At 47.6% G+C, this 12378-nt stretch overlaps 2 protein-coding genes across 6 annotated transcripts; one reads left to right on the top strand and one right to left on the bottom strand.

Annotated features, from left to right (window-relative positions):
- Positions 1-320: 320 nt before the first annotated feature.
- Positions 321-5578, bottom strand: LOC6590004 (prominin-like protein). Of its 2 annotated transcripts, XM_026985752.1 has the most exons (12): positions 5497-5578; positions 3907-4171; positions 3697-3844; positions 3522-3638; positions 3260-3447; positions 3032-3196; positions 2812-2942; positions 2409-2744; positions 1862-1974; positions 863-1793; positions 636-796; positions 321-546 (listed from the first exon to the last, which is right to left on the bottom strand). In XM_026985752.1, exons 1-12 carry the CDS (start codon positions 5560-5562, stop codon positions 399-401), a joined length of 2769 nt encoding a protein of 922 aa, XP_026841553.1. In that variant the 5' UTR covers positions 5563-5578; the 3' UTR covers positions 321-398. The 2 variants fall into 2 exon arrangements, with proteins under 2 accessions (XP_026841553.1, XP_002016054.1); XM_002016018.2 differs by lacking the exon at positions 5497-5578 and having other exon boundaries at positions 3907-4389.
- LOC6590697 (receptor-type tyrosine-protein phosphatase H) lies at positions 4344-12270 on the top strand. Of its 4 annotated transcripts, none has more exons than XM_026985749.1 (18): positions 4344-4467; positions 6800-6953; positions 7017-7155; positions 7222-7331; positions 7404-7943; positions 8019-8171; positions 8225-8509; positions 8563-8861; positions 8927-9101; positions 9172-9297; positions 9361-9678; positions 9742-10086; positions 10151-10745; positions 10801-11000; positions 11077-11147; positions 11205-11339; positions 11401-11775; positions 11839-12270. In XM_026985749.1, exons 1-18 carry the CDS (start codon positions 4435-4437, stop codon positions 12133-12135), a joined length of 4350 nt encoding a protein of 1449 aa, XP_026841550.1. In that variant the 5' UTR covers positions 4344-4434; the 3' UTR covers positions 12136-12270. The 4 variants fall into 4 exon arrangements, with proteins under 4 accessions (XP_026841550.1, XP_002016055.1, XP_026841551.1 ...); XM_002016019.2 differs by lacking the exon at positions 4344-4467 and adding an exon at positions 5127-5228 and having other exon boundaries at positions 11839-12269; XM_026985750.1 differs by lacking the exon at positions 4344-4467 and adding an exon at positions 5629-5699 and having other exon boundaries at positions 11839-12269.
- Positions 12271-12378: the final 108 nt, after the last annotated feature.

A 12378-nucleotide genomic window follows, 5' to 3' on the forward strand; every position in this document is an offset into this window, starting at 1 on the left:
TTTGGAATTGTTGTTCAAATAAAAAAGGTTTCGGGACTGAGTGGTTGCGTTGAAACCAATTCATTTGGTTTTTAAACATATAGCGAATAGCAGCTGACACACGAAACCTAAAATTTAATAAATTTCGGGAATCACTTTAGTGACTTATTCTGGAATTAATATGTTTACTTATACGTAATTTAAATGAGTCCGGATATCACGAAAAGGCACTTTTAATCAACGGTATTTGCTGTATAAAGCGGCTCTTGCCTCGCAAAGTGGTCGGCCCTATGAACATATTTTTAAACGAGGCATCAGTAGTCTGGCAGCAAGTGTCTGAGTCACTTCTTAAAAAATATTCTTTATATTCAAACACCACAACATGAAACTCATTTAAACCGATCTCTCATTTCGTTCACCTACTCTTTCTTACGTTTGCTGTTCGTTACGGATCCCTCACTGGTGTTCAACTCCTCTGAAGCTGGGAGTCCAGACGTGCCCCGATGATCTTGTGGCCAACTAGTCGCCGGCCCTAGCCAGACCGGCGGCCCTGTGCATACTGGACATCTGGAGGAAGTAAAGGACGGTGTCGGAAAGAGACAGTTAGTTCTCTGGTTCGGGCTGAGTATGAACTATTTTTGCTGTGAAATGCTTACCTTGCTGCTTCTGCAGCTTCTGCTGCTGCTGCAGCTGCTGCTAGTTGAGTGACAATCGGAGAGGGATAGATTTTGAGGTACATGCACATCAGACGATGGGCTACCGGCAATACAGGCAGGAGAAACATGCAGCAAAGAAGGGTGGCCATAGCAAATGCGTTCTTCAAATACAAAAATATAAACACAGTATTGATAGAGTGGAGCATTCAGGGGAAATCTGTACTCACTATTGGATCCACTAGGCGTTCACAAATTAAGTAAGCGCTTTGACTGTAAATGTACGCGAGGGGCTTACAATGTCCAACGTTTTTGTTCACTTCCGAGATCACTCTTTCGATATATTCTTGAAGCTGAAGGTTGACTGAAATCGAAAGGTTGTGGGCCAGATTGTTGATGTAATTGTTGCCTTTATATCTAATAAAGTCCTCGGATCTTTGCACCGCGTCCATCAGTACTCCAATGGAGTTGCCAAAGTTATTGTTGTCGTATAGAATAAGGCTATCAATTTCATTTACTTTTTGCAATGCTTTGTTCACGGCATTCGTCAATGGGACCACTAAATATTTGTCGTACTTAGCTAGATCTGAGCTAGCCAAGAAGTAGGCAAGGCAGGCTGGAAACCCTTTAAGATATCTTGTGTTTATTTCATAAGCAAATGCTCTCGTTTTGGTCTTTAGTATGGAGTAATCCGTATGGGTAAATTTTGTGCAAAGATGCTCACTGTATAAGATGCTGTGGTATTCGGACAAATTGCCTGCACGCATTTTATTGAGGTGTACTTTCTCTTCTTCCAGGATCAGTTTCAGCGTGGTTAAGTCCCCAGTGAACACTGGTGGATCTTCAAAATCTTCGACGAATATTTCCTTATTTAACAAGTTGTTTATATCGTAAATCTTCTTCGCTCTCAGCAGATCAAAGATGGACTCATTTGCATTGCATGCCCTGATTGCATCCGACACTGGCAGCGTTGGTTGCGTGTCTCCCGATCTCCCCGACATGTAGCGATTGAGATCGATCACGGGGTCAACATGGCGCAAGATGTTTTGCCCATCTTTTAATGGAGCACAAGCGCTCGTGTAAGTTATCAAACCGATCATCAAGTAAAACAGTCCAACTAGCGTGATGAACGAGAACACACAAAATATCAGGATGATGGCGCTGAAATATGGACACAAATGGCGGTTGCAGCAAATTCCTCGGTATGCCAAAGACTAGAGATTACTTACAGAAGTAAGCATGAGGCAGCCATGCCCTTTGAGAATACTCCAGAGGGTCCTGGCTTTGTCCGGCTAGGACCTAAGCAGCCGCATACCAGTGCCGAAATTAAGATTACTATAATCTACCGCCGGGAAAAATGTTATGTATGTATTATTCTTTCTTAACATTTCTGTTTTATATCTATATACATATATTTTAAAGTTAGCGCAATCTGCTAAATGTTTTTATGTTTCTGCGATTTTGGTTTTCTTGTATGTTCAAAATTGTGGGGGCGGGTAAAATTTTCAAATAAAATTATAACAGTGTGATATAACAGGGGTTTGGATACAAAATTTGTTTTTTCTGGCTCTTATATGTATGTATGTAGTCTCTAAGCACTAGGCGTCAAACAAAACGGACGGACAGACCTAGCTTTATCGACTCGGCTATTGAGGGCTACTTGATGGGGTCGGAAAAGCTTGCTTCTTTCTATTAAAAACCCGAAACTGTTCGAGTGCCGGATATAAAAATATGCATACAATTTGAATAAAATATGCATTAACTCAATCGACTTACTATAAAGATTAATATGCAAATGACGATGTTGATAGCCCTGCGATCCGCGCCAAACTTATCGTGAATGTCGTCGAACATCCTTGAGGTCCTCAGTGTGTTCAGGTGAATATCGTTGATCATTGAATCGATCAAATCGCGGATTCCCGTAGCTTCATCCAGAAGCATTAACCTTGCGCCAGCGAGGCTTTTAAATACTGGCGGAAAAGCGAGTGCCATATGTTTCACGATCAAGTCTTTAATATTTTTGAGGCGGGCCAGCCCGCTTAAGGGGATTAGATAAGTTTTGTCCATAATAATTTTCTTCATCCCTTCGACAAAGACTGTTGAATTAGGAATCTAGAAATTACACTGATTATAATTGAGTGTTCAGCTCTGTGGGTACTGTGTAGGGAAAAGATAGTACCAGGTCGAAGTGCAGGCACTTTGAAACATCGTAAGTCGTTATACCCATGTCATGGTTGAACTTATAGCATTTTGGCAAATGGCACAAAGCATAAGCAGCGTAGCTGAGATCTCGTTTCTGGCCCCGCAAACCTGAAAAGGCGAAAAGGTTAGGGCAGAGCTTTTTCGCAGACTATCCATCCGATATCCGATGAGAGAAATTCTCAGGCTCTAGTAGTTACCATCTCTAAGCTGGGACCCAAACAAACGGATATCCTTCTCTAAGTCATCAACTTGTGACATTATCATAAGTGCTCTCGGCATGTTGGCCAAGATGCGCTCCATTTCAATCAGCGCATTGCTCTCGGAAGTATCTCCCAGGTCCAGGAATATGTGATTACTTGCGGCTATGGAGACAGATGGAGGGTGGAAGATGGAAGGTACATGTATCGTTTCCGAGTCGAACTCACTACTTAGTTGTTCATCGAGGTGGGCCTCCAGCTCCTGGTAATTGTACACCATCAAATGGTAGATGTGATCAGCCACTTCTTTTAAAAAGGTGCAATGGTCCTGACCGGCACGTTTCATTGTCATATTGCTGTCCGCTAGTCCACGATCCAGGAACTTGTTCGCAAAAAACATTATCAAAAGACAAAACCTGCGGGCAATCGTAGTCGGGGGCAAATCATTTTTTCTGCCATTGAGGCTAACTCGTCCTCGACCCAGACTCACATAAGGCTAACGACGAGCAGGCCAAGGCAAACTCCGTAAAGACGGCGCCTCCGGAAGCTCTCGGATATCTTATGTTGCTTGCAACGTAAGCAGCAGCAAAAGCAGCAATAGCAGACACTATGGCATCAAAAGGGTCATCAATACCTTGTAGTTCCCTTTTTTAGGCTTCGCTTACCCAATAAACGGAATGATAATGATACAGACGAGGAGGATTATCACGACAACAACCAGAAACCAGTACTGAGCTAACAGAGCAGCCCAATCGTTCTTCCACACCTTGGGGCCGAGAGCCAACTTGTTGTTGTCCGTCGACGTAACATAGCCTGCAGTAGGGCGGGAGGGGATTCAAATTGATTCAACGGACGGTTGGTCTAGTTTTACTTACCCGGAGGCAGGTCGGATAAAAACGACCGCAAGATGAAGTGCGTTATTGTATTAATGGGACTCAGAGCTTTTCGTGGCGACGCTAGCTCCCGGGAATATCTGCCGAAACCACGGTATGGGCTGTACTCGGCGGAAGGCCAGTGGTCCTGTCCAAGTTGCTCGTGAGTTGTACCGTCGCCCGGGTATCCCTCACGCCAAACAACATTAGCAGTATTATTAGTTCCAGTACCATTCCCTACAGTCGTTCCTGTTTCTGCACCAGGATCCTGGGCAAAATTTGGCATAGTAAGTGAAAGTAATACAAGGATAAGGATGCCTCGAACAGCTAGGGGATCGAAGTGACGCTTTCGTCCACTTCCTCTGGATTTTCTTTCGCGTGGAAGCTCCAGCGCCACTCCGATCTCGATGCTGTTTCCCCCAAGACATCGGCATCCGCATCCGTCGCTTGGCACGTTTTCGCTTGAATACATCTTTCAACTGAAACGAATCCTTACACAGGACAGTCGAGAGCTGAAACACTTAACCCAGGATGTCTTCTAAATGCGTGGGACAGTGCAGTGTGGTAAGTCTTGTGTAGGCGTTGTGTTTGTTGTGCTTGTGTCAAGTGAAATGTTTTTTGGAGTTACTTATTTGGTTGCTATATCTAATACTTTTGTATAGCAACTTTTAGCAAAGTTGTATCTATGTATCTTATTCTAAATTATACAATATGTAGGCATGTGAGTGAGTAATGTATACATTTGGCTTAAGGTTTTGATTAGGCCAGGCCGAATGGGCAAAGTCAAAGGTTAAGTCCTATCTTGTGTAATATCAAAAGTTTAAATTCAAAACAGATGGCGGGAATACGGTCACATTTCCACGCGACTCGTCGTAGAAGCAACCATATGCGGTTATCGACTGCGATAAAAAGATGTTATCGAAGTTCAAATGTTCACAATGCTTCTGCAATTCCGACTTTAGGGTAATTTTAGATACGCATTCAACGAAACTTTCTGTTTTAACTTTATAGCGCACTTTACTGCACTGCACTATGTATTCAATGGTATTTTTGCAACAAAAGTGCAATTGTGTTATCTTACCCACACACACAGACACAGGCACGATGGGAGTAAACTTGTTCTTATCAGCACACACACACACACACCAGTCCAGAGGCAGTTACTTATGCCCCTTCACGCTCAGTTTTGGACAAACGCTCAACGGAAACGGTTATAATTACTTCTCGGCGACACTTTCGATTGTCAAAGTGCCGAAATACCCGTGCCGCGCTCGTGCAACCATTCAACAACGAAACACCAAAATAAACTACAATAACTTTTGCCAGTGAGTGCAGCGATCGGTCGAGGCATACCCAATAACAGCCTTACGCCAGAACTCATTGTGCAAATTGCCGAAATATGTAAATCATTTGCCAAATTATGGCACTCTAGCAGTCTTATCATTCGATCGATCTAATCAGCAGCTGATTCTATTTGCTCCTATTAGACGCCCGTGATAGCAGATACATGACATCAGAGGCGATCATGGCGGTAGTCAAACCTAGCCATTGACAATGCCAAATGCAACAGAAGCCTCCAGCAGAAGTCCTTACCAATCCAATTAGCTGCAGTCTGGTTCTGGGCTTTATGGACTTGTATTTAAACATACATCGAAACATTTGAAGAGAATTTATTGCTCACCCATTATTCGCTTTTACGGCCATACGAGCGTCGAGTGTAGAAGGCGTTATCAGTCGACTCTGATTATATTCTGTCGATAGCAGCTCAGCAGCTTGTTCGCTGTATTCGTCAGCCTGTAAGCGCTAAATGGTTATTATTGGCTTATTTGGGGTTTTTGGGAATGGAGTGGAGTGTCAGTCTGTCGGCCCTGTGCGCAGTGATTTGTTTAAACTCCCAACGACTCAGCGCAAATACTGAAACAATTGTCTCTGGCCCGACGCGCGGACCTAGTTCCTCGAACGGAGATAACGAATATGTCGGAGTGCCATTAATAAGTATCGAGAAATGTAATTCATTTGCCTTATAAACGTATCTTCCGCTGCCACCGTCGAGTCGATGTGACAACGAAAATTAGTAATTAGTGCTGCCGTTTTTGCAGTTTCTGTTTGATTAAAAGTCGACAGCAGCAATGATGATATATATGTGTCCGTATATCTAGTTGCCATAAAATGAACCTGGGGGAGGCGTGATAAGAATACGGCAGAGCCGAAGGCCCTCGTTAATCGCATTTATTTGAATCCATTTTCGATCGAGTCATTTATTTTTAAGTCCGATCAACCGTATGCACATACATACAATTTATTGGTTGTACAAGCAGAGGTAGATCACTATCAGGGATGTATCTGCTCGCCACTTGGCGCTCATCTCAAGTGCCTTGATAATACATATTTTCACAATCCAGCCATTTCCATTCTGCACCCGACATCGGTCGCGCTTCGAGCTCCCAATCTTTTGTATTATTCGCTCTTTCGAAATATAGGCGCCTCCCTTCCGCGACTTTGACCTCTTTTTTGTTTACATTTTCTCGCTTTGTTGCATTGTTGCGCTGGTCAGAAACCAGCAGGCGATGATCCGGACCTAACAAGGTTCAGCGTTCAAAAATCTTTGATAAATCACACCTTCCCTCTGCCTGCCTCCCCACCAACTGCACATACATGCACATTGAACCCTTCATTATTTGTTATTATAAATAACAGAATGCACACATACTCGTACGCACACAAATGTTTGTGTGGAAGTCAAATTATTTGCAGTTGGGAGAGGTTAATGATTTACGGAAATCCCCGGGCTAACCGGTTGTACGTACTCCTCGTCGACTGAACTGCCAACATGCAAAATAAAAATGTTATATTTAATAATTTATATTAAATAACAACCCAAAAAAAACTTCCTCAGCATCCGAAACCGATACAATGTGGCCCTAAGATGGACAGCTATCAATGGAAGCCAGCACTCACGATATACGGATTCATCCTTCTGCTTCTGTTAGCATGGACCCAGGCGCAGACTGATCAGCCGAGTACCTTCGACGATCAGGAGTTGGCCGACAGTGAGTGTTCGGTATGCCGCAGTATCCTAACATTATCTAACATTCCGCTGTGGCTCGTTCCAGAGGTGGAAATCAATATTGTCTCGACGGCTTACACACTCAGCTTCAGCATCGCCGTTGGGGACACAGACTATACCATCGAGGGCATCACTTGCCGCAACGGAAGCGGGAAGGAGACCAAGGCGAACGAGGCCAATGTGTGGTAAGCAGAGATCGAGCAGAGGGAGATGAGGACCTCAAGCCGATACTGGCATGTTTTCCCTTGCAGCGAGAGTCTCGATCCATGCACCTTCTACACGTGTGTAGTCGTGCTGCGGCCCATCGACAACAACCCGCCGACCCCTGACCAGACGATCTATGCCTACACCGAGTACAAACGTGAGAGAGACCAGTCCGATGGCTTCAGACATGTCCTGATCCTCATGCCCTCCTGCATTTCCTCCATTTCAGAACCCAGGACGGAAGTGACAAACGTGCAGCCCACCGCCAACACCATCAAAGTCACCTGGCAGACGAACGACCGCGCTTGTGTCGAGGCCTTCGAGATCACGGCCAAGGCGTCCGAGTACTCCTACACGACGCAGCAGCTGAGCGAGAAGAGCACCTACACCTTCAAGGACGTCTATGCCTGCCTGGCCCACACCATCACCTTGATGACGCGCAACAATGCTAGTGTCGTGGTGGACACAAGCTCGACCGAGGTGGAGACGCTCTACTCGGAGCCAGGCGACCTCTCACTGAACATCACTAACTTGGCCAACGGCATAACGCTCATCAAATGGTCGGATCCCACGGAAAAGCACTGCATCGCCAACTACACTTTCAAGTGGAAGCGAGACGACTGCGTGCAGGAGAACGACCAGCAGCCGGAGGAGACGACCACGGATCTGCCAAGCACCATGACCACATTCGATACGGATTATGACATGGAGACAAGCGAGCCAGCAGAACCAGTAGAACCAGCAGAACCACCCGAACAAGGGAACAGAGGTAAGTGTTTGTTGGGGTATTGGACACAGAGTACCTACACCTACAATTTCTTATCGGATATTCCTCTGGACCCAGTTGAGTGCGAGTGGAGTGACAATTCCGATAATTCCAAGCTGAGAGAGTATCAGCTCACCGATTTGCAAGGATGCGAGCCGCATACTTTCGAGATCTACATCAATCAGAACGAAACATCCAAGGCATCCCAGCAGTTTACATCCGCCGAAAAGAGTAAGTTGGCGCCAAGGAATCAACCACCCCAGCTCCTGATCATTCTTCTCTAGCGGCCAGCGCTGTCTCCGACCCCGTTCACAGCAATAACTTGACAGAACTTCGGTGGATGTGGTCCCAGCCCCAGAATCATCCCAAGTGTGTGGCCAACTATAGCGTGCAGCTGACGGGACCCACACAACGACTCAACGAGACACTTGAGGTGGTGACTGAGGAAATGGTGGCGGTCTTCGATAACCTCGATCCGTGTGGCGTCTATATAGTGGAAATTGTGCCGGTGATGCTGAATGGAAGCTCCGGTGCGATGTATCAGTCGGAGGCCACCGTCAGCGAAGATCGTAAGTAGATGATTGTGATAGCGAAGGCCTGTCGATTAACCTATTTCGGATAGGGCCCTCGCAGATCCTGGAACCCGTCGTCCTGCCCGGCTCGTACTCTCTGGAGATAAGCTGGCAGACGCCCGCATATGCGAACTTGTGCATCGACGGGTACCGCCTCTCCGGCTGGATGGAGGACAACAAAGAGGTGCTCAGTGCGACCACCAAGAACACGTCCGTGACCTTCAACGATGGCCTGCTGGCCTGCCAGATGTACACCATACAGGTCATACCCTACACCCGGGAGAATCTGGACGGGGATCTGCGACAGGAGGTGGTGGAGACAACGGCTGCCGTAGTGAACTCTGATAAGGTGAGAGATCTATAGAGGTCTAACTGCCGACTCTGACTGTGTTTGATCCCTTTGAATCCGCGCAGATAACCCTGCAGATGGGGACCAACGGAGCTGCCTCGCACAGCCTGACATTAATTGCCAACAATCAGGACTACAACAACACCTGCCAGACCATCTTCGCTTTCTTCAACTGCAGCACCACGGCCAAGGTGCGCTACACATATGGGGAGCGGTACGTGGAGGGGTACACAAAGACAGGTATGTGCCAGAATACGGCGCAGCACCCAGATCCCGCTTTCATCTTCTCATTCCCTGGCTTTGCCACCAGGATTCCAGGCCCAGATCAGCCCACTGTCGCCGAACACCGCCTACTTTTGCGACGTGATTCTGTACAATGTGGCAGGATCCTCGAAACTCAAGCGTACACTGGAGAACACCCACACGCAGAACTACTGTAAGCGATGCAGATGAATCACTTTCTCTCGATCTCTTGCTAAGTAAATCCATTCGCTTGCAGTTCCCGAGCAGCCAGAGAACGTGAACTTCTCCCACAGCAGCGTGCAGAGCCTGCTGTTCACCTGGAATCCGCCCACCTATCTGAACGGCCCCATCAAGTACTACCAGGCCTATCTGATGCGACATGAGCCCGACTACTTTGTACCCGAGGACTGCCCGGAGGTCAGCGAGAACCCCAAGTCGGAGACCAAGGGTGATCTGAGCGTCAACTTCACTGAACTGTCGCCGGGCATTCGGTACATGATGCAGGTTGCTGCCCAGAACGATTTCGGCATGGGAGAGTATACCTCGCCGATTATTGGCATCACTCTGCCCACGGGTGAGTTAGCCCGGCCTCATTCCACCCACGCGGGCATCTAATGACAGCACCCTTTCTTGGCAGTCTCTGAAAAGGTCACCCAACTGGACGTTATTTCCATGGGTCCGTCGCTGGACGCCACTGACACCTACAGCGCCAATGCGACCGTCACCTGGAGGTGGCCCTGCAAGTCCAACGGAGAGATCGAGTCGTTCGTCCTGGACTTCATTGGAAAAAGGACCGCACACGAGAAAGTCGAGTTCAGGCGCATCATGGTGCCGGAAATGGCTGATCGCAAGGGACGGATGTCCTACACGGAGACGGAAATGAGGCCGGAGTACGACTACACAGTGAATGTGACCGTTAAAAACAAGGATGTGGACACTCTCAGCGATAGCGCGGTGTCAGGTTGGCAGTCTCCAGCGGGCCGTAAGTATCGAAAGTCTTCTCTTTCTCTCTGATCGCTCAAACGGCTCTTCAATTATCTCCCCAGTTCCCTCCCGACTGGGCAGCGAAGTTGTGGGTCAAATGCGCGTCAGCGCCAACGAGACAAGTCACCCAACGAGATCGGCCATCGTTCGACTGCCGGCGGATATCCAGAGCTCTGAATCGGGCAACATCACCTACATCGCCTTGCTGCTCTCGCAGAAGAAATGTGCCGGAACGCCGACGCTGGGCTCCGCCTTGGTCAATGCAGCCTCGGCGTGGCCAGATGTGCAGTCCTATGATACGGCAGGCGCAGACGGCTCTGTAGACTGCGTCTTTCAGTATCAGACGACGGAAGAACGCTGGAACCCGACCGCAGGCAGCAGAGAAAGGGGCTCCGACGACGAAATCATCTTTACCATCGGCGAGGACAAGTGTCCGAATGGCAAGCGGTACTGCAATGGGCCGCTCCTGGCAGACACGCAGTACCACATGGTGGTGCGTCTGTTCACCAAGTCGGGATATCGCGACGCGGCCCTGCTGGAGTTCAAGACGGATGCGGCCATCAAGGTGACACTGATCCTGATCAGCGTCTGTTCCTGTCTGATTCTGGCCTTTGTTCTGGGACTCGCAGTGCTCTGGGTGCGCAAGCGTCTAGCCTGGTAGGTGCCTGCCTGATGCACCACAACCAGAATCTGATTCGTTTTTTCCCCACAGGCATCGTGACTCTGGTCAGGGCATTGAGGATCCTTTTGGCAACGTGATCGCGAAGAACTTTGCCATTTTCTACGCAGAGGTGGCCAAGCCGGAGAAGTTGGCCCGCGAGTTCAAGGAGATAACCGTAGTGGCCCTGGAGCTGAGCTACTCGGCCTCAGAGCTGGGCTGCCACAAGAATCGCTATGCGGACATTTATCCATGTGAGTGAGGATCGCTATCCCCTTTGGGCTTTGAGCTTAAAGCCTCTTAAAACCGAATTTGATTTCTATTCAACAGATGACAAGAATCGCGTTATCCTGGACATAGATGCGGAGGGATCGGACTATATCAATGCCTCCTTCATAGATGTAAGTGCTTGGTTTTGTTCCCTAGTATTTGCTGTCACCTAACCCACAATTTCATAGGGACACACCCGCAAGAAGGAGTACATTGCCACCCAGGGACCGAAGCCGGAGAGCCTCATGGACTTTTGGCGCATGATTCTCCAGTACAACGTTCGAATCATTGTCCAGGTGACCCAGTTCCGAGAAGGCAATACGGTGAGCTCCAATCTAAATCGTATTCAAATCGAATTGAAACATAAATCGAATCCAAAAACAGATAAAATGCCACGAATACTTCCCGTACAACATGCGCGGACTGACGGTGACCGTCAAGTGCAAGGAGCACTTTGAGCTCTACGATCGGACCGAGCTAACGGTGGTGCACGATAAGTACGGTCTGAAGGAGAAGGTCGTGCACTTATACTTTAAGAAGTGGCCCGATCACGGCTGTCCCGAGGATCCCATGCACCTGATTGCCTTCGTAAAGAAGGTCAAGTCGGAGCGACGTCCCAGCTATTCACCCATCGTCGTTCATTGCAGTGCGGGCGTGGGCAGGACCGGGACCTTCATTGGTCTCGACTTGATTATGCAGCGCTTGAAGAGCGAGTCGAAAATCAACATATTTGAAACTGTCAAGAAGCTGCGCTTCCAGGTAGGTCGTCTATTTCTTCAGATGTGATCCGAGAGCGTTTTTCTCCATGCCAATCCGTTTCAGCGCATGAAAATGGTGCAGACGCAGCAGCAGTACACATTCCTTTATGCCTGCACCTATGAGCTGGTGAAGCACAAGATTCCGCGGGCACGCAAGCTCGAAGGCCGTCCGAAGTCGGCAACGGCGACCAAAAAGGTGAGCTTCCCCGAAGTTTCTGCTGGAAATGTAGTTGCCTCAGCTCCGAGCGCCGATCCAGAGAACGGTGTATCCACCTTGCAGCTACCGGCTCGATTCTCTGGCCTGCAGAGGAACAGTCAGCCCTTTGGGAAAGACGACATGAGCAGCAGCAGCAATATGTGACCTGAAAGTGATCGTCATTTGTGTATTTATTGAAATTGTATTAAACGAGTATAACTTAGCAGCACTAATAGCCAAAGAAATGCGTCTAAAGCAAACACACACTTTATATAAAATGATAATAAATAAAAATGTACAATGTTACAAATTGATTGGTTCACGTTCTCGTATTTATTTGAATTTTAAATATTGAACTGTTTGCGGCCAGCAAGAGTAGAGCGAGACAACTATATTATCATTTTGTTG

Source organism: Drosophila persimilis, unplaced genomic scaffold, assembly GCF_003286085.1.
Source record: "Drosophila persimilis strain 14011-0111.01,24,50 unplaced genomic scaffold, DperRS2 tig00000002-arrow-pilon, whole genome shotgun sequence".
In the NCBI taxonomy this organism is placed as follows: Eukaryota; Metazoa; Arthropoda; class Insecta; order Diptera; family Drosophilidae; genus Drosophila; species Drosophila persimilis.